This window comes from Sphaeramia orbicularis, chromosome 3 (genome assembly GCF_902148855.1).
Source record: "Sphaeramia orbicularis chromosome 3, fSphaOr1.1, whole genome shotgun sequence".
NCBI lineage: Eukaryota > Metazoa > Chordata > Actinopteri > Kurtiformes > Apogonidae > Sphaeramia > Sphaeramia orbicularis.
This window is the reverse complement of record NC_043959.1, coordinates 40,717,939-40,740,682: the sequence shown is the minus strand read 5'-3', so window position 1 is coordinate 40,740,682 and position 22,744 is coordinate 40,717,939. Positions and strand designations below refer to the sequence as shown.

Here is a 22,744-nt window from a genome sequence, read left to right as displayed (position 1 = left end):
ATCAGTTGCCAGGGAAGCATGGCGATGCTACTGTCAGATGACAAAGTATGCTAATGGCATGAAACTATACTTAGTCAGGTAGTACTGTATAATATTCCAGTGTATTGTTGTCAGCTTCGACCCCCGGTTCTTCTTTGCCGTCAGTGTTATTCTCGGTTGTCTCTACGGGTCCAGTGGACCAGTTCGGGGGTAAAATGCAGTCAGTGAAGGTCGGCTGTTTGGCTTCGGCTGCATCCAGAACTCTGCGTTCAAGCCCGCTTTACCTTCCAGAGATTATAAAAGTGTCGGTGTACTGTTCGCAGGTTCGTTTCTGTCAAACACAAGCGACACCAGGAGAGACTCCGGTTATCCGGGTCCCTAGGTATATGCAGAAACGTGTGGAACATGTAAAACAAGTCCGAGGCAAGAACAAGATCAACACCATTAGAGCTGGTAAACTTCTCATCCAGAGTAAACACCCTGAGCTGAACCAGTCCGCCGGATACATCCTGGGGAAGTTTGAGAAACCCGTACTCTGCTCGAAGGGATGGAAGCATAGTAAATCATTCGGTGATTATTTCACTATCAACAACGTCAAGGCTGTTGCACCTTTTGTTGCAGAAAATCAGAAGGAAGGTGAGGAACAGAAACCATTTGTGAAGTTTAACAACCTTCGCATTTGTAAGGAGCTGGTGGAAGTTTTGAACAGTATGAGCATCACTGATCCTACCACTGTACAGCTGCAGACCATCCCAAAAGTGATGAAGGGTCACAACATCCTCTGTGCTGCAGAGACAGGAAGTGGCAAAACACTGAGTTACCTTCTGCCCATTATTCACAGACTGCAGGCTGAAAAAGGCTCTGAGGTGGAAGCTGTGCACAAGACTCGCACCGTTGTGCTCGTACCTTCCAGAGAACTGGCAGAACAAGTGACGGCTGTGTCGAGGACTTTGTGTCGCCCATTTGGTCTTGTGACCAGGACTGTGGGTGGTGGACGAGGTGTAGGACACATTAAGATGGTCTTCAAGAAGTGGTCTCCGGATATTTTAGTGGCAACTCCAGGAGCCTTGGTGAAAGCCCTGAGGAGACGCTGCCTCGACTTGAGTGAGCTGAGTTTCTTGGTCATAGATGAGGCTGACACCATGTTTGACCCCAGTTTCTCTGATTTGTTAGAGAACATCCTGCGGCACACACACATTGCCAATGACCCCGGTGAGACAAAGGGCCTTGGCCGTAAAGCACAGCTCCTGGTGGTAGGAGCCACTTTCCCTGGTGGAGTTGGTGAAGTTCTCAGCCAGGTGACGGACCTTGGTAACATCGTGATCATCAAGAGCAAAATGCTGCACTTCCTTATGCCCCATGTGAAGCAGACATTCCTGAAGATTAAAGGTACTGACAAGGTCCTGGAGCTCCATGAAGCCCTGAAACTGCTTCAACAAGAAAAAGGAGGAGGTGCTGCATTGGTGTTCTGCAACAAGTCCCCCACTGTCAACTGGCTGGGTTACACTCTGGAGGAGATGGGAGTTCAACACGCACGTCTACAAGGAGAGATGGCAGCCGCAGTGCGTTCAGGGATCTTCCACTCCTTCCAGAACGGCAAAGTGGATGTGTTGATATGCACAGATATCGCCTCTCGTGGCTTGGACACATCCCGGGTACGCTTAGTTGTCAATTATGACTTCCCACATACCCAGACAGACTACATCCACAGAGCAGGGAGAGTGGGGAGGGCGGGGAGTGTAGAGGATGGGGAGGTGCTCAGCTTTGTCACTCATCCCTGGGATGTGGAAGTTGTGCAGAAGATTGAAACCGCTGCACGTAGGAGAACTAGTTTGCCAGGAATGGAGTCTAATATACGAGAGCCGAAACCTAAAGTAGCAGAAACAGAGGAGTGAAGGGTTTTGTGAGTGGAAAATTTGTCAGGGGGATTTTTTCACTTTATGTGTAATGAGGGGTTGAAATAGTTGAAATGTATAAAGCAGGTCAGACTGTCAGCAGGAATGGTAAGAATGATTTACACTGATTGTCCAGAGCAGTGAGTTGGATGATTATTATTCACTGCAAGTTTCAAAACACACAGGAAGTGGTGAAAAGAAAAGGGCAAACAATTTGTGTATGACCATAGTAGGGAAGGGGATCTGTCAGTATGTATAATTTGACCCTATGTCCATGTACTCATTTTCTGCTGAAATAAAAAGGAATGGAAATGTCATGGATGTTTTTCTAAACCTTAGCTTGAGTCAACACTCACGGAAACATAGAGTACGCTCCGTTCTTTTTGCTGTAATATTTTTTTTTCTGTTTCATAAACGGAAAATTATAACCTGTATTTCCTTAAATTTGTAAAAACATTTGTGCAGACTTGTATTGTCATTTTCAGTCAGATGATGCAGTGCAAAATGTGAAAAAGTGCCTTTAATTAGAAGCAAATTGTTAGAGTTTGATAAGTTTCATGTTTAGATTAATTATTGAATTAAATATTTTGTGAGATTTCCTTTGAAAGTATGTGACCTTGTTCCATTTTATTATTTCATCTCTCTATGCATTGCAATTTATCTGATATAAAAGTATTTATAATGCCAGACCTGATATGTTTAATAATATTTCCCCATTATGTGAGCCTGTATCTAGTCACTTAAACCTGCACTACATATGTTTGGCCACTAGATGGAAACCTTTATTTCGTTTTGCTCTTAAATTCTTCACCTATAGTGTCTGTGAAACATACATACAGAGGTGCTTTGTAGTGAGGGCAATGGACTTGGCACATGATCACTACACAATCTCCTACTCTCTGACAGATTTTAAGGATTCTAGCAGACAGACACACTTGTTCAAACTACAGCAGTCATCATTAATCTTCAGTCAGACTGAACACAAGCCAAGACATGACATCTCGACTGCTGTAGTGATGGGTTTGCTGTACTTAAAAAGGATTCTCCCCCTTCCCATGCCTGTAGGTGCTTGTTGAGAGGAAACCACAAAAGTGTCAACATAAAGATCTGCTTGAGTGAAGAAAATCTTTGACATCTGGTTTCAGAGGAAGTAACTTTTCCTGTGGTTGTGATGTTATGGAAACGGGTCCGCTGGGGGTTATTTTGAGCAAGGGTTAATCGCAATGCAGTTTATTGTCATGTTAAGGAGAGTTTGTTTTTCTGTGTTTCCATGATGCGCAGTCTTACATTAAAAGCCTACTGTATTTGTCATATTACATACCGGTGGTTTATCCTGAAGCTGTTGTGGAAGTACAGAGATTTATAGAAGCAGACAGACAGACGTGTTAACAGCATTGACAGTAACAAGGGGCTTCCATCAGAATGTCTGGAATTTAGCTGTGATTGTCCTGCTGTGGCCGGAGTCAACATCTTTTAAGCTTTCCCCTCCCTGTAAGTTTCACATTTCACCCAACTGTACCCTGACAACAACCCTGTCCACTTATAGCATGTGGAGGGAATTCCTACAATTGGTCAACTTGTATTTTTATTTGTACCTTAAGCCATCTGATCCAAAGTTAGATCATTACTTGAATGTGAATATGTCTTTTTGGTGCATAAAATGGCCTGGAAAACCGATTTATTCTGAGTGATGGTATCCTACACCTTTACATATAATCCTCCTGAGACCCAGCAATGCATTTTTGTCCTCTGTAGGGGACAAAAGTTTCACAGTTTTACTTAAAAAATGCTGTCCATCCATTTGATACATGTGTGGTTATGTGGTTGTATTTGTGGGGATGCCACCTGGATGGGGGGGTGTTTCACAAATTTTGTAAGAAATACCTGAATGACGTCAATGTTGTTATGAAAAAATGATAAAGTTGTTTAAAAAAAAGTCCATTGCAAAGGACATTCCATTAAAAAAAAAAAAAAAAAAAAAAAATTTAAATGTATCTGAAAAAACTGTTGCATTATGCACTTTCCAATCAAGACAATTGTTTAATGTAAAAAAGCTAAAACTTTTCACTTTCCTAGGTCTCAGGAGGATAAATGCTTTTATATTACCTTAGATAAACCGATCAGCCATATATCATTATCACTGACACATGAAGTGGTAATAATGTTAATTATTTTAGTACATTGGGACATGTCAGTGGGTTTGATATCCATCTGATACCCATTCATTATTTTTTGTTCTCTAGGGGACAAGTTTCACAGCTGTACTACAAAAAAAAAACTGCAAAGGACATTCCATATATTTAAAAAAAAAAAAGTGTCTGAAAGAAACTGTTGCATCATGCCGTTTGTAATCATGGCAATTATTTAATGTTAAAACAAAAAAGCCAAAACTTCTACTTTCTTGGGTCTCAGGAGGACATATTAGACGGCAATTGAAAATTTAGCTCTCAAAGTTGATGTTTTGGAAGCAGAAAAATAGGCAACATAAGGATCTGAGGGACTTTAACCCTTTTAATGCACTCCAGTGGACAGCTGTTCAAAGCTCTTCTCTTTTTTTGTTTGATTTTGTTGTTTTAGTTCCATATCAGCCAACACAATGGACACTTATCCCATACACTAACATTCATACTGTTACTGTAACTTTGCTGTTCTAGATAAACCTGATCTGCACTAACATGTTTGAGTGTAAAAAAAAAAATTGCTAATTGTTACTAAAGTGTAATTAACATGTTTGTTTGTTTTTTTAAACAAAAAGTTTTGTTTTTTGCATATTATCTCCATGAAGTGAGTAATAACTTGTATTAGAGTATAATAAAATGTGAGAAAACATCAGATTAGCAGCATTTAACATTTTTATTTCATAGTTTTCACACAGTATCTCAGTAAATACATGTTTGTTAACTTATAAAATTAAGCGTATGGTGTCAAGCTGAGAGGACATTTTTGTAACTCCATAAAAAATATTCATTCATTCATTCATTATCTGAACCCGCTTTATCCTTACTAGGGTCATGGGGGTCACTTGGAGCCTATCCCAGCTACATAGGGGCAAAGGCGGGGTACACCTTGGACAAGTCGCCAGTTCATGGCAGGGCTGAACATATAGAGACAAACAATCACCCTCACATTCACACCTATGGGCAATTTAGATTAACCAATTTACCTATTAGTGCATGTTTTTGGATTGTGGGAGGAAGCCAGAGTACCCGGAGAGAACCCACGCAGACACGGGGAGAACATGCAAACTCCACACAGAAAGGTCCCACCCCCCGTCGACTGGTGTTGGAATCGAACCCAGGACCTTCTTGCTGTGAGGCACGAGTGCTATCAACTGCATCACCGTGTCGCCCTCATTAAAAAAACAAAAAAAAAAACAAAAACAAAATTCAATCGCATTTTTTTTTTTTTTTCCCATGCCTAAAGAGGAATAAAAACACTCTGGGAAAAAAAATCTTGATTAAGGTTTTCATAATTCATGCATGAAAGGGTTAACAATGGAGAAATTGTGACTGGGTGAGAGCATCTCCAAAACTGAAGATCTTGAACTATCTTCATCTACAGTGGTGAGATTTTACAAAAAGTGATGTTAGGAATGACAGTCAGATCATCAATCAATCAAACAAACAAATCCATGGAGTCACCATGGTACAACATCCAGGACTGATAGGACCTGCTGTTAATGCCTCAGTGTCAGATACCACAGCACACCTTCAAATGTCTGGTGGAGTCCATGCCTCGGGTCAGAGCTGTTTTTGTCAACAAAACAGGAGCTACACAATATTAGGAGGATGGTAATGATGTTATGTCCCCACAGGTGCCTGACTGGGTTGAGATGTTGTGGTTGTGGTTATCTTTTCTTAGACCACATCTGGTTGAATCTAACCACTGCAGACCAGGAATACCAAACAAGACCTGCAACTGTGGAGACACTCTGTCCCAGTCATTTGGACATCACCTTTTGGCCCTTGTCAAAGTCACTCCGATCACTGCACTTTCCCATTTTGCTGCTTCCAACACATCAACTTCCAACAACTAAATATCCACTTATTTCCTAACATATCCAACCCAGTGAAAGGTGCCACTGGAACAAAATGATCCATTTTATTACCACTTCTCCTATCAGTGGTCATAATGTTGTGGCTGATGGGTGTATTTTACATTCATATTACATTTTAAGTTTATTTTTTTTCTCTCTGCTTAAGGAAGTTACGGCACATGGTGGATGTTATATCTGTTAAAAAAAAAAAAGTCATAGAAATGCAAAAAAAAGCTTGATATAACTGCCAATTCAATCTGATTAAAATTTCTCAAACAGCACTAACCCAGACTTACCCTAGTTTTGATGTTGTTTAGGGACTTCTGAATACTTGTGGGAAATGCAAGAAGGCCAGATGAAAAGCGTACAGATGGCTTAAGGTTATTTGTCTTTGCTTTTTAAGATCTTTTTAAAGGCATCAGATGTAGTGATGTTGTGCTTTATTTTCTATTCAGTCTGACTTAAATATAATTATTACCACTATAGTGTGGGGATGTCTGTCTGCTAGAAACCTCCAAACCTTCAAAAACATCTAACAATGTGTTTACTCACAGGAAATAGATGTAGATGTTTTTAAAGGTTTTATATATTCAACTGTGCATGCCCTCTCCACAGAACCTACAGTGACACAAACAGCATTTCTTGACTTTCCCTCAAATATTTGATCAGATGGTGACGTTTGGGTGCCTCTCATGGAAGTTTCTTTAGTATTTTTTTCTTTTCTCTTTTTTTTTTTAACTGAAACTAAATTGCCGTAAGTTAACCCCCAACTGTCCAATGACATTTCATCACTTGTCTATATTCAAATATTATGCATATATTCATCTTATTTCTTGCACTTCAAAAATTCTATGCATAATCAAATATTTTAATGTCCGCTGTTTTTATTTTTATTTTATTGTATTTCTCTCAAATTTCATCTTATTTCTTGCACTTCAAAAATTCTATGGATAATCAAATATTTTAATGTGCGCTGTTTTTATTTTTATTTTAATTTTATTGTATTTCTCTCAAATTTCATTTTATTTCTTGATGTATAATCAAATCTTAATGTATTTTAATATTGTATTTTTTCAATCAATGTGAAGCACTTTGGGTTACAATTTCTGTATGAAAGGTGCTATACAAATAAAGTTTATTATTATTATTATTATTATTATTATTATTATTATTATTATTATTATATGCTTTCTTTGACCTTTGCACACTTATGCAAATACTTATGTTTTAGAAATAATTATTACATTACCTGTGACTTTTCTCAGAAATTAAAATATATGTACAACTGGAATATACAGCAAATAAGTAAACAGTATTAAAACCAAACATCTCAGGAAAAAAAATATGAATATTGTAGAGGCTATATGGGATGTAAATTCCCTGCATACTCCTGTTTTTTCTTGCAGCCCTGGAAAAACAACACAGTTAAAGAGTTTTGAATGGTTCAAGGTTCAACGGTTCAAGGTGACTTTATTGATACTTGTAGGTAGATGTGTTCAGCAGTCTGGAGGGGGCATCTTAAACACTATACACAAAAAACATTAACCCATAAAGACCCAGAGCTACTTTTATGACAGTTCCCAAATGAATTTTCCTCTGTATTTTACCTTTCGTAAGTGATTTATCACCATTTATTGTAATATTATCTTCTGTAGTTTGCATTTTTTCAGTATACATCATGCATTTCTCTGTATTTAATTCACTGATTATGCATTAAAGCTCAGAGTAAAGTAGAGGGTTATTATATCAAAAACAGAGAAAACTGAAGAAAAAGTGACTTTTTCATCAAAATATATCATTAACTGAATATAAAACAAGTGTCTCCATCTACTGTCATTAATCCAGCTCCAGGGGTTTAACTGATGAATCAGTGTTGTAGAAGATGACGGTGTTTCCATGTTCACTACAGAGCCTCTGAACGTCCAAATGGGTCATATGTGATGACCATGAAAAGATGACAAACTGCATTTTACACCAATTATTCACATGTATTGATATGATTAGTGGATCAACAGGTATTAAACAGTTTAGATCAGTAGATGGTTTTGTTCGATGGTGGATGCTTGGGTCTTTATGGGTTAAAACCACAGGACGCATACAGGGGACAGATTAAAAACAGCACAGACAAAAATTCATATTCTTGGAGGGAATTCAATTGGAAATGCTTGATTAGGTTTTTCATTACTCCTAAACAAAAAGGCCACTGTTGCGGGGAGGAGCTTAAGTGCTGGAGACAGTGTGGAAGCCAAGATGCCAATCATTGGCACATATTCTGGGACTGCCCAAAAATAAAACAATTTTGGAACGATATATACAAAAATATAGAATATATACTTAATGTTACCTTACCTTTTGAATTTGCCACCTTAATTATGGGAAAAACTGAAATTTTAGTGAACAATGCCTACTTGTATAGAATTTTAATAACTGCTGGCAAAAAGGCTGTGACCAGGCACTGGCTCCAACCTGAACCACCTAATCTGGAAAAATGGGTAGATATTGTGAATGAAATTTACCTGATGGAAAGACTAACCTTCTCCCTTCGATTACAAATGAACAAATTTTCAGATCTATGGTCAAAGTGGATATTTTTTGTTTACACTTACCAAACACAATCTGTTGGAACTCTAAATGTACAAGAAATGACAATATAATGACAATGTAACTGGGATTGTCTTGTTTTTTGTGTAATTAATTAATTCTACTTTTCATATTTTATTTATTTATTTTTCTTTTTTTCTTTAGAAAGAGGAAGTCAAAGTCTCATGGTCTTTCGTATGTGTTTTCTTTATGTAACAATACATCCATTGTTCACTGTTCAGTTGTTTTGTTTATTAACACACACACACACACACACAAAAGAAAAACTGAAATGTTGAGAATGGAAAGATTGGTCATTGGTCACATACTTGTTACGTGACCACAATGTAATTTAAATGTATGTTGAACTTTTCTCAATATTTCTAACTAAAAATCTGAGAAAAGAAAAAAAAAAATAGCACAGACAAAAGACATGTACAGGTACTCTCAGCAGCTCACTGATCATGGTTAAAACAGGCTAAAAATAAATAGATAAAAAAACTGACTAAAATAAATAAGTAATTGCATGGTAATTGCTCAAATATTGATATTAGAGCAACAAGTTATACCAATAACCCCAAATATACGAGGGGGGGCTGAAAAGTTCATAGCCTGACTAAGAAGGAGTTATTCCACAGCAATGAAACTGTGCATACATTAAATTCAACCTCTCCAGATACTAACTGCATGGTTTCCTTCCAGATAAACCCACATGGGATAAATAATTTAGGACTTTGAAAAGTAATACCAGAGACATTTGGTGAACCATCCGTGGCACCATGGTCTTATCAAATGTCTGCAGAAAAAGGGGTTAGCCCCCTAGGACATTCTTGCTGACATGGTTGCTATAGGGGATGATGCTCCAGCTTTACCAACTGTGCAAAACTGGGAAGCTGAATTCAAGAGGGGTAGGGAGAACAAAGGAGGGGTGAAAAGCAAGCATTTTCATGAAATGTCTGTAGTACTACTTTTCAAAGTCCTAAATTATTTATCCAGTGTGGGTTTATCTGGAAGGAAACCATGCAGTTAGTATCAGGAAAAGTTGAATTTAATGTATGCCAAGTTTCATTGCTGTGCAACAACACCTTCTTAGTCAGGCTATGAACTTTTCAGCCCCCCCTCGCCCCCCCCCCCGCCCCCCGTAGATAGATACTCAAAGAAAAAAAAAAAAAATCAAAGTAAAAAAACCCATAAAGCCGCATACAATTTCAACTGGCTGGTGCGTAACTGTTATTTTTTTTTTTTTCAAGACTGTATTTATTATTCATCGACTGAAAAAAACAAACAAACAAAACAAAACAAAACAAAAAACAAAACAGACTACAACAATATACAAAACATCACACATTCCAAGCCATAATAACCATAAACTAATAATAAGAGGACATTTAAACCACAAGAATGAATAAAATTAAACATATATAGACAAGATGTAAATAAATAACAAATAAAATAAAAATGAAGATCCAACAAAAGGTACAGTTAGAAAAGGAAAGAAAAATAACATTACAACATGAAGTGGCAGACCAGTTTACTCAAGGTACTTGTAGTAAAACATGAAGATGCATAACTGTTATTTATTTATTTTTTCAAGAATGTATTTATTATTCATCGATTGAACATACAAAAAACAAAAACAAAAAACCCCCCCCAAAAAACCAAACAAACAGAAAATAACAACAATATACAAAACATCACACATTCCAAGCCATAATAACCATAAACTAATAATAAGAGGACATTTAAACCACAAGAATGAATAAAATTAAACATATATAGACAAGATGTAAATAAATAACAATAAATTAAAGTGAATAAAAATGAAGATCCAACAATAAGTAAAGGTACAGTTAAAAAAGGAAAGAAAAATAACATTACAACATGAAGTGGCAGACCAGTTTACTCAAGGTAATTGTAGTAAAACATGAAGATGCGTAACTGTTATTTATCTATTTTTTTCAAGAATGAATTTATTATTCATCGATTGAACACACAAAAAACAAAAACAAACAAAAAACCAAACAGAATATAACAACAATATACAAAACATCACATATTCCAAGCCATAATAACCATAATCTAATAATAAGAGGACATTTAAACAACAAGAATGAATAAAATTAAACATATATAGACAAGATGTAAATAAATAACAAATAAAATAAAAATGAAGATCCAACAAAAGGTACAGTTAGAAAAGGAAAGAAAAATAACATTACAATATGAGGTGGCAGACCAGTTTACTTAAGGTAACTGGACTAAAACATGAAGATGCATAACTGTTATTTATTTATTTTTTCAAGAATGTATTTATTATTCATCGATTGAACATACCAGAAACAAAAACAAACAAACAAACAAACAAAAACCAAAAACAAAAAACCCAAACAAACAGAATATAACAACAATATACAAAACATCACACATTCCAAGCCATAATAACCATAAACTAATAATAAGAGGACATTTAAACCACAAGAATGAATAAAATTAAACATATATAGACAAGATGTAAATAAATAACAAATAAAATAAAAATGAAGATCCAACAAAAGGTACAGTTAGAAAAGGAAAGAAAAATAACATTACAACATGAAGTGGCAGACCAGTTTACTCAAGGTACTTGTAGTAAAACATGAAGATGCATAACTGTTATTTATTTATTTTTTCAAGAATGTATTTATTATTCATCGATTGAACATACAAAAAACAAAAAACAACAAAAAAAACCAAACAAACAGAAAATAACAACAATATACAAAACATCACACATTCCAAGCCATAATAACCATAAACTAATAATAAGAGGACATTTAAACCACAAGAATGAATAAAATTAAACATATATAGACAAGATGTAAATAAATAACAAATAAATTAAAGTGAATAAAAATGAAGATCCAACAATAAGTAAAGGTACAGTTAAAAAAGGAAAGAAAAATAACATTACAACATGAAGTGGCAGACCAGTTTACTCAAGGTAATTGTAGTAAAACATGAAGATGCGTAACTGTTATTTATCTATTTTTTTCAAGAATGAATTTATTATTCATCGATTGAACACACAAAAAACAAAAACAAACAAAAAACCAAACAGAATATAACAACAACATACAAAACATCACACATTCCAAGCCATAATAACCATAATCTAATAATAAGAGGACATTTAAACAACAAGAATGAATAAAATTAAACATATATAGACAAGATGTAAATAAATAACAAATAAAATAAAAATGAAGATCCAACAAAAGGTACAGTTAGAAAAGGAAAGAAAAATAACATTACAATATGAGGTGGCAGACCAGTTTACTTAAGGTAATTGGACTAAAACATGAAGATGCATAACTGTTATTTATTTATTTTTTCAAGAATGTATTTATTATTCATCGATTGAACATACCAGAAACAAAAACAAACAAACAAACAAACAAAAACCAAAAACCAAAACCAAAAAACCCAAACAAACAGAATATAACAACAATATACAAAACATCACACATTCCAAGCCATAATAACCATAAACTAATAATAAAAGGACATTTAAACAACAAGAATGAATAAAATTAAACATATATAGACAAGATGTAAATAAATAACAAATAAAATAAAAATGAAGATCCAACAAAAGGTACAGTTAGAAAAGGAAAGAAAAATAACATTACAACATGAAGTGGCAGACCAGTTTACTGAAGGTAATTGGAGTAAAACATGAAGATGCGTTACTGTGAATACTCTCCTGACGGTCGTGGATGGTGCGTTTGAGTGAATGGACTACAAAGCGTTCGGTCCATTAATAATGACGCATTTCCTTTTTGCCCCACCGTAGGATTATCTCCCCCCTCCCCATTTACACACACACACTTACACACACACACACACATACACACACACAGGCGCCGCCGCCGCCGCTGCTGCTCACACTGTCCGGCCACTTGGAAATTTCCCTGAACGCGGAGGATATAGAAGTGCTGAGGAGCGGACTGTTGGCTAATGTGCATCTGCTGGAAATGCCTCAGTAGATGATCTGAAGGTAGGTTCACAACGCCCTAATCGGCTTATTCTGCTGCAGGAATCTGTCTGACCTTCTCTCAGACCGGGCTTTATATTAAAACTGCACGCCGTGTTGTGTGTATGTGTGTGTATGTGTGTGTGTGTATGTGCGCACAGCGTGGGTCCCCAGCCCCTGGTGGATGGAGCCCGTCAGATTGCGTTGCGTTCCCGGTTCCGCCGCTAAGTTGTGTTGCGATGCTCGTTAGAATCAACCAAACTTGTGGAGCGTTCAATTGTCGACTTCACCAGTGGCATCGTTTTTTTTTTTTTTTTTTTTTTTTTGTGTGACTTTATAGCCCACTGGGGGGGCTGCTGCAGGAGTGGAGGGAAGGGAGGGGGGGTTTGCCATGGTGTGGATTCTTGGCAAAGCTGTTGTTTTTGAAGCCGCAGGAATCAGCATGTGGACCACGGAGGCTAGGTTTCTAGTGGGTGTGTGTGGAGTCAAAGAGGCATGGAGAGTTCACGGAGAGGCTGGGAATGTAAGTTCTAGGAAACCAACCTCCGCCATGTTAAGTTACCATCGAAATAAACCTGAATGCCACTGGTGATTGTTTGCAACTTTTCCCCCTTCGTTATGATCGTGCATGCGTTTAAAATCCGTGTCTGTGCAGCGCAAGCCACCTGTGAAAAGCAAATGATGCGTTCACGGACCTAGAATCCATAGCTTTACCTGCCGCTCAAACACATACAGCATGCACGGTGTTATTTCCAGTGTATAGATGAGTGCGATTGGCAATCTGTGTCCATCACGGCCAAGATGATGGAAGACAGACGCGTGGAGAAAATGTAAAGCGTGACGTGAAATGTATGGCTTCACTGCAGCAGGAGCAGGCAGGTTATATTGTAAATGTACGGATGGCTGCCTGTATCCTCTCTGCTGCCACACCCCTTCATCCACAGACAAGGCTCTGATATTCACCACTTCTTCCCAATCACCTGTCTGATATCTGCAGGAAAACACCTGATTATATCCAGATGTGCTCCCACCCTCCCAAACACTGAGGTGAAAAATCACTTGTTTACCAGCCAAGTTTGTACCCAAGGATCAATACTAGAATTGCAGTTAGTGGATTATGGATCAATCATCAGCCTGTGTTTTTTTTTGAATGCAGACGTGACAGGTCATATGAGACGTGGCATGATGAAGCAAGGCATGCCTGAAATGTTTAATGTGCCAGTGAGTTTCTGTGGCAGTTTAAAGGGTAAAACTAAATGGTACTGAAGAAACCACCGCCACCACCCCCCACCCGTTCCTTCCCTACTCCCCTCTGCTTGGCTAGACCTTGGCTTGTCAGAAAAAGACACATGACCTTATAGGCTGCAGGCTCCAATGTGTGTGTAATGCCTCGGGAACGACGTCTCTCCTCTGACTGGATTGTTACACATCCTTTAGGTATGTCTAACATCGGTCTGTACGTTTAGAGCATTCCTTGAGGGAGCTGTCGGCACTTTTTGAAATACATTTGCCGTAAAATCCATACTTTAATAAAGGTGTGAAGAAAATTGCAGCAGTAACAGAATGTCATCACATCTCCTAGAGTCCCCCCTGTGTTAAAATCTGTCCTTTCAAAATGGCAGCTCGCGTCTAATAAGCCAGACCTCTATTCTTCAGCACTGATCAGTTATGCTTCTGTTTCATCTCTGTGAAAATGTCATTTTCTGGAGCCTCAGAGTTAACTGTTTGTATCAGCTGCTGCTGCTTAGTATGCAGCTCTGACACCTGCGATGGCACTGATCATTTATTACTGACCAAACTCTATTTGGATTCACTGACGTAAAAGCTCTAATCAGAAGCTTTTTTTTTTTTCATTTAATTACTAAGTGCGCTGACCTTTCGCAGAATGTACTTATGCATTCATTACGCTATTAGTAGTATTTGGAAACTCATAATTTTGTCAAAGCAGGGTGATGCATAAATCCACTGTTTTGGCTGTGTAGCTGTTAAGTGATTAAGTGCTGAAATCAGTGAGAAACAGTCTGAATCACAGAATTTGCTCATGAAATGATGCTTGATTCTTCACATAAGGAAACCTAGAGGATACTACGTGGGCTTTTGCACAGAAAAATCCATCTCTATGAAATATTAAAGATGATAAAATACTATATTTAATGAGAAATGTTCATATCTGTATGACTTTGTCGATGTTGTTTGTAAACCGACTTTGATGGCTATATGCCTGTGGCTACAAAAGTCCACAAAGGCCAAAGTGCTCCAGTAGGGGAGGGGTTACTCATCAGCAGAAGCACATGGCTAATTTATTGATTTGTCCTTTGTTCAGCATGAAAACAGACCTCCGCTGTCAGCAGTGACCACAGAGAGGAAGTAACGAGCATCCTTAATGACATTTTAATCACAAGAGGCAAAGTGTAAATGCAGTGGACCATGGGAATGGAGCCAAATGTTTGTTGCCATGTTCAACCAGGTAGCTGGTCTCTGTCATTTACATCTGCCTGTTACAGTTACGGAGTGCACTCTGCATTAGCAACATGTTGCTTGATGGGGACAGTACGTGCAGGTGTAAAGGGAACTAAACGCTGAGCATTTGATCCGTTTACTTTTCATTCACAATCCTGCTTTAATGCTAAGCTACAGGTGGAGAAAAAAAATGGGCAAAGATAATCTGATGAAAGTTCATTTGCACAAAATGTCTAAATTGCATGTAGGCATTTGACTCTGACATAAGCATAAGTGCAGCACTTAGTCGGTGTATCCACTCTGCTGGTTTCCCAGCTTCCAGCTGGTCACCTGGAATTCATTTTGTGTGTTTTATGAATGTCAGGGCTTGAAATTAGTGTTTAGAACCGGTTGCCAGACCGTTAACTAAGCCTGTGGTTGCTTAAATTGGAAAATTATTCGTCATCGCTTTAATTGTTTCTTCAAGAGATTGTCCAATTATAGACGGTCATTACTACATTTAGTCTGCATGCTGATGAAGTCATGCTGCTTCGGCCACATCTGTGGTTTGTGAGCGATGTTGGATCTAAGCTGCTTTTGATCTGGAGTTCTTTATCGTAACCACTGTCTTATGGGTGCTTTTGTAAAAATGATGGGCTGTCATTTGCCTTTTTTCTCCCCCACACTCGGTTCACCCTTTTAAATGACATGTACATGGGTGTTCACTATTACTGGGTGATTTTCAATCTAACTGCAGTTTATACAGTGTAATGCTTGAAAATGTTGCACCTGACACACATTTTGGTAACGGTTTGGTGATATACTTAAAGCGTGGAGCTCTGCAGAGCGAGGGGGATAAAAGGTCTGAATGGAGGAGGAGGAATGCCTGGCCTAGTTCAAGTTAACAATATCACAGAATTTCACACTTCGTTGTGACTGAGCCAAGGCATGCACAGCCTTAAACATAAGAGTCACAAGATTCCAAGAAGGGCTTCATCTGGAGAAGAGTGCCCTGTTTATGCCTTTCCTTACATACACTACTTTATTTTGCAGAAACAGTTATCAGTTAGCCTAATGATACTTTTATATCCTACACAGATCATTTACAAAAAAGTTTTGAGGATTTGGAAAGAATAAAAGACAAATGATCCTGCACAAAAACAGCGATTGTGTGTGTATATTTAAACTCCTAGATGTTAGCTGTTAGAATAATGACATTTCAGTCCATCTGGCCTAAGCACAGTGGGTTATGCAATCCAACTTTCTTATCTGGTAACGTCTAAATTTTGGAAGCTGGTCATCGAATCCAGCAGAAGCTGCTTTCTTGGCACATACCAACTATTTTCAGTTTTCCCACCTCCCACTGAGTTCTGGTTTGCCTGCCTCCCCCTCAGTCCACCATGCAATGTATCATGGCATCACAGAAAAGCCAGTACTGTGCTTGCCTGCCAGTAACATTAGGAACTATTTCTGTTCAAGAGTCCTTTTTTTGGCTGATTGGTTTTAAATGCTGCATGTGACTTCAAGGATAGGCAGTGTTTGCTCGTTTTTGTCGTCTATAATTACACAGGAAGTTATTTTTCATGTGAGGCTGTATGATTGATCAACCTGTGCCCTGTGGTGATTTCCATATGGATCTGTGTTGTCATGTCAGTGAGCGGACTCCCAGTCTGCTTTAAAAATACCAAATTTTTTTGTCACGCAATCTGGAGTAGCAGTAGCCGGTGTGGTTGTCATGGTGACGGGGATGAAACTCTCGCTGCCTACTATGTAGTAGGCATTTTCAATAGGCTTGTTCATTTCATTTCCCCCCTAAAAAGCACAGTTATGACAACATTCATGTCTTATGTTGATACATTTGTGTAGAGATTAAAGCAGTTTAACTTTATACGTTTTCTGTGGTGACTTGAAGTGAGGTTTATGTTTAGCTTTTGAAATGAATACCAGCTATTTCTGAATTTAAGTGTCTTCTTTATTAGCTTTGCAGAACTGTTTGTCACAGGATCTGTCCCAGCTGCTTGGCTAAAAATACTTAAACACAAACCAAAATCTTGTTAGTGTTTGCTCATGATATAAAAATGGCAGATAAATGTCAGCCTCCTTTTTCTTTCAGGTAATTTATATCATTAATTAGTGTGTTTGACTTTTGCATCGGTCAGTTTGCTAATAATATGCTAAAACCCTGTATACTTCTGCATGGTGATTCTTTGTACTCTGTTACATATGGGACAGTTTAAATAACCCCATAACATCAGTGTATAGTATAATATTTCTCATGGATCATCTGAACCTTATTATCATATTAAAATATTACAATCATCCAAAGATCTTTTCCAAGCCTATATCAGATCACTGCTGGGCCAAATCCACCTAGCCTTTTGTCATTTCAGGGTTTTGATCAAAGTGAACCATCGTCTTGAGCCGGCCTGAAAGTGGATCTGCCCTGATCTGTGTTTCAGGTTACAGCTGAGCTCTTCAGCTATTACTGGACTGCATCTCTGGCAGAAATCCCTGCTGCCATGGTTGCTACCTCGAGGCTCATGCCTCTTAGTCACCAGGGTAGAAATGTAACCTAATCAGGTGTCTGCTGCTCCCAGTACATACGCTCACTGCACTGCGAACAGAACTCGGTGTGGATTGGCTGTCGCTTACAGAACCACGTGTAGCAAAGCTCTCCTGTGAACCTTTTTACTCTATGGCATCCTTTAATTTTCACATTTCACTTGGATTCCCTATTTATTATTACATTGCTATAGGCAGTAAAAATGATTTTCAGCCTGCCCCTGCCTACTACTTCTTGTGGGCTATTTAATCTTGCCAGCAGCCGAAGTGACCACAAAATTCAATGGTGGTCTAAAAACTCCTAAAGTAGACTGCAGGTTTGTGTCCTGAGAATAAATCTGAAGGAAAGACATAAACCATATAGCAGTATTCCTGTCATGTAAAGTGATTTTTGCGTATTTTTCATTGTACATCAATGTAATGCCATGATAAATTTTATTTATTAATTTTTTTAATTTATTCCGAATATGGAAATGGTACAAGCTTCCTGATTACTACTAATTTACTTCTTTGCTCAACATAATATAGAAATGAAAATTCAAGGAAGGAAAAAATAGTAATACACACAAAAAAGAAAAGAATAAGAAAAAGAGTCACATTCAAAAAGGAGTAAGAAGAAGCATAGCACAAGAAACAGAAAATATATGGAAATAAATTCAACTGTCTAATGTTTTTACACTTAAAACAAACTGATATTTGTCTGGTTGGCAACCAAGCTGTGCTTTGACAGTCCTGCCAGTGAAAACACCAGCCCCACCCTCTTTCATGTAAAAGATGAGAGCACATATAATTGTGTCTTAGTCTTTCCTACTACTTTGAAGGCCCCGTAACAGTTGGCTGCAACTATATCAATTCCCAAAGTCATGAACAAATGGTGCTCTCATTACTCAACATGTTTCTTGTTTGTTGACAAATTTCAACATTTGTATCACTCGTCAAATTATTTTTGTCCTTGTGACGTTGTAGTTTGTGAAAGTAATCCTGCGCTGGAATTCCCCAGGAAGTGACTGTGGAGCAGCTCGGAGCTCTGGTGAACAGGAGTGAGTGAGTGAACATTCTGGGAGGGCTGGAATTGTATCCCACCCCCTCTCTCCTCCTCAGCCCTCCTGCAGCCTGGGGCATCTATTCTTGGTTTTCCCATAAGGATAAATTCTTTCTACAAATGTTTGGCTGCTAACTTGCATAGGGATTAAGCCCACTGTATAAGGCCAGTGTGAAGGCTGAGGGTATGAATTTGTCCCAGAATAGAAGAGACAAGACTCTCAAATCAAATGAGGAAATGAATACAAATGAAGAACTTGTGTCATTTAGTCTTGAGGGATCACTGTGCAATCAGATTTGTTTCCTCCATTGCCATAAGGAATTTGTTTATTTGATGTGTTGGATGTTTGGATAATTACATTTTGAAATCTAATTATTACGAAATAACAATAGAACGGGGTCTCAAATGACAGTTTAGCATTTGCTCTGGTTTTAAAACACGAGAATTTACTCTTGTAATTCAATAACTGCATGAAAATCACTATTCAAAGAATTTTTCTAAAAAATACAAAAGTCATAGCATAATTGTTACAGCAGTATTACAGTTTCAGCAATAAAAATATTAGAAACTGTCATTATAATTTTCAATATTAATACACTTGGCATAAATTATGTTTTGGGAAATTGTGTATAAGATGCGTCCTCTGCCAAGCCAGACACATGCTGGTTCTGTTTTGTTTTATATCCATTAGTAGACCACAGTGTTGAGTATTCCGTTCTGGCTTTTGTATTAGGGTGCAAAGTGCATGTTGACAAATGTGTAACCATCCCGCATAGTGACATTTGACCACAAGCAGGTGAAAACGTTGCGTGATGATCCCCATGTTGAACCTTATGTGACACTATTGGAAAATGATCATCTCTCTGTTCACCTACAACAAAGACGACATTTCATGACTTTGCTGATGTCCTGCTTGGTTTCTGCAGATCATTTTGTGTCTCACTTTGCAACCCTTTTAAACATATCCAATCTGACACTGCAAAGTTCTGCAGATGGATGGCACCAGAAATAGCACTTTAAGTGGCTGTTAATGTATGACTGTTACACAATCATACTGTCAGTGCTCTCTGCCCTTGGCCGAAACCTTTCTGTCTGGAACAGACACAACCCCCCATCCCCACCCCCCACCACCCCCTACAAGTCTCTGATGTTGCTTGTGGAGGTTGTAGAGTTTGAATAGAGCTATATAAGGTAAACCATTCTTTGTTTATTAGCAAGGGGAGTGCACATGGGAGTGCTGCCAGGCCACTCAGAGTAGAAAATGGGGACAGAAAGAAGACCAAACACCACTCAAACAGTGTACTCTGCTATGTAGAGCTGTAAACATTGCTCCTTTATTTTTTAAGGTAGTATTACGAGTGTGGCAGCTGGCTTATATTACATAGGGGAAGCTCAGTGTTAATCAAGTGGCTGAAAATAGCCTTTTATTTGTGCATCGTGCTTGTAATGCAGTTAGCCACAAGGATACCATGGTTGTATTAACAGCCTTCGAATGACTTTGTCTGGCAGTCACTGAGATTTGAGTTATAAGTGGAGGAGACTGTTGGAAAAAGGTCATCCACCTGCTGCAGGCTGGTCTTTTGCAAGCTCGACTTGCAGTCCTGGTTGTTTAAAGCTCACCTGATGTATTGTTTTAATGGTGAGCTACTTCACCATGAAAAAGCTATAAAGCAAGGAAGGAAGTTTAAAAAAATCCCAGTCAGTCTACTCTGTAAAGATGGTTGCTTCATTGGTTTTCAAGAAATGGAGGCAGCTGTCAGGTGGTTGTTCAGAAGTTAAGAGGGTATTTCTATAATCCTCGGGCAGACAGGTTGAGTGTTAAGGGTGTGATGATGAGTTCATACCTTAGCAGGACCAATATATAAGATATTGACTAACAGAAGTTAAAATAAATGACTGTATAAAACAGTCTCTTGGTGACAGTCACATGTGTAATGTGACCAAAAATACATGACACAAGGATGGAAGATGATAAAATAGTTGTAATGTGTAATATTTACAAAATATGCAGCGTGCACCATCTTCAAATAGAATTGTAGTTTTTAAAAAAATATACATTGCTATAATGTTAATTGTGAAATATTAAATAAGTTTAGTTGCATTAGGTAATGAGTGAAGTGGGTACAATGTAACTGAGGCCATGGTAATGTAATGTAATGTAATGTGAGACATGTTTCATAGACATGTTTTAGACATGAGACATGTTCCTTTCTAGAAATACCTCTTGGACCTCCTGGATAAATCTCCACTTTCAAAACAAGCTAAAATATGCCATCTGTTGGTTGAAAACACATTATATTTAATCATTAACAAGCCTTAATAGTATTGAGTGTGCAGTTGCTGTTCAGGTTCTGGAGGATGTGCTGCTGAACATGTTTATATTTCAGAGATTCAGTTTTCAGTGCTTGTATTGAAATCACCTGTGAGCAGGTTGGATATTTACACTCCAGCAGCTTTCTCCTGAATTGGATCTTGGATCAGCGAATGTGCTCTGCTTTAACTGCATGTGGTTGTGCATGGCATCAGCTTCCACTTGTTGATGTCCTGCTTTGTGTAGGATTAATGGAAAGCACTGGATTTGACGCTTCGTACGTGTTTATTTTCCAGCACCACAGTTTGCAAATACAGTTGTATAATCAGCTCTGTTTCCAGTTGGAATTTAATTAGGATAATCCAATGTCAGAATTTTCTGCTTTGCTTTTCTAAAATAAGATTGTTTATAGCTTGTTTGAGCTTTAAGTTGGTGCCCACATATCAACATGTCTATGGGGAGCTTGTTCTCCAGCTGGCAATGAGACAAGTGCTGCATTGTCAGATTCCTGTCTTTAAATGGACTAAGGCGTTTTGTCTTTTGGACTCTAGTTAGAATGCCAGCCTTGTCCTCTGTTGGGTTACTTATCTCCCATGTGCAGAGCACACCCTCAGGGAAATTACTCAGGGGGCATCCCCACCCACCGCCCACCTCTACAGTGACACCACTGAGGCATGTCTGTGCCTTTAAAGGTGGAATTCCTCCTTGTTACTTACAATAAAAATCAGGTGTTCTCTGATTTAGCTACAAGATCCTCTCTGTGTGTAATGCGAGTTGGCGATCATCAGGTGGAAATTCATTGCTGGCTGCTCTTAAGGGAATGCTCATGCAAAGAATCAGAGCTGATTTTGAATTGGCAACACACACTAAAATGATGGTGTGTGTTAATGCCAGTTACAAGTGGCAGATGGGGAATAAAATTTTGGGTTTTGATCAATTTCCCTTAGTGTCAAGTGTGCTTATTCCCTGACTGGAGTTTTGTTAAGTGTTCTGTCAGGTGTTTAACTTTAAATTCCATGCAGCTGTGGGAGCAGGTGAGCATTTAGAACAACCTGGCATCCCTGTGTGTTTTGGGCTGCCATGCATTCCACAGTGCCCTGGCCCTTCAGGACTGTATTAGGGCAGACAGTGCTTACATGAAGCAGAGACGCACTCGGGCCTCTGCTTTTATGGGAGCAGATGCTGAGGTGGTATTTGACAGGCAGTCTTTATGGTGAAATGTTAACACGGACGCCATCAAGGAATAGTCTGACATTTCGAGAAATGTTCAAATTACATACTACACTGTGGCTAGTGCTTCCATATAGTTTGAAGGTTCTGTGTTTAATTTGCAGTCAAACCGGGGCCTTTCTATGTTGACTTTTCTTGTTTTCTCTGTGCAGTGTCTGTTTATCCCACCATCATGCCCTTGACCACAGTATGAATGAAGATTTGGGGTTGGTCCCTTAGAGTCTTCAATGGCTGCCCCTTGCTCCTAATGAGCTAAATGCTAATTGCTAATCATAATGCTAGGTGCTATGTTTATTAGGATGAGTAAAATGCAGAGGGTATCCCTTTGTAGAAATAATTGAGTTAACCTTTAGTAGTTTCCTTGCCAAAAATCAGATAAGAACTTTTTAACTCTTGTCATTCCTTAAGGTAAATTTAATACACTAAGCATTGCATTAGACTGAAAACGGTTTGCCAAAGTATTAGCGTACTAATATTTATTAATTAACTATGTCTCATCTTGTTTATTAAACCAGTACACTGAGTAAATACCAAAAGGTTTTGGTTTATGGTTTGTTATATTGACAGTATACTAGGCTAAGCTAAGCACTTATGACTATGTTTTGTATTCAATAAAGAGATAATTGTGATGTTGATGGTGTAATGCAGCTTTACTGAG

The 22,744-nt window shown here is 38.1% G+C and overlaps 2 protein-coding genes across 3 annotated transcripts in view; both read left to right on the top strand.

Annotated features, from left to right (window-relative positions):
• ddx28 (DEAD (Asp-Glu-Ala-Asp) box polypeptide 28) lies at window positions 1–2,382 on the top strand. The gene has a single exon (XM_030131075.1). The coding sequence runs from the start codon at window positions 195–197 to the stop codon at window positions 1,872–1,874; it is 1,680 nt and encodes a 559-aa protein (XP_029986935.1). The 5' UTR covers window positions 1–194; the 3' UTR covers window positions 1,875–2,382.
• Window positions 2,383–12,352: 9,970 nt separating this feature from the next.
• tln2a (talin 2a) overlaps window positions 12,353–22,744 on the top strand; it is a 115,759-nt gene continuing 105,367 nt past the window's right edge. For both annotated transcript variants that reach the window (XM_030161254.1, XM_030161263.1), the window contains exon 1: window positions 12,353–12,526. The gene's annotated coding sequence lies outside the window, so the exon portion shown is untranslated. The remainder of the gene's footprint in view (window positions 12,527–22,744) is intronic.

Coding starts and splice junctions, on each gene's coding strand:
- ddx28 (XM_030131075.1), top strand. CDS start 195: ATGCAGTCAGTGAAGGTCGGCTGTTTGGCTTCGGCTGCATCCAGAACT.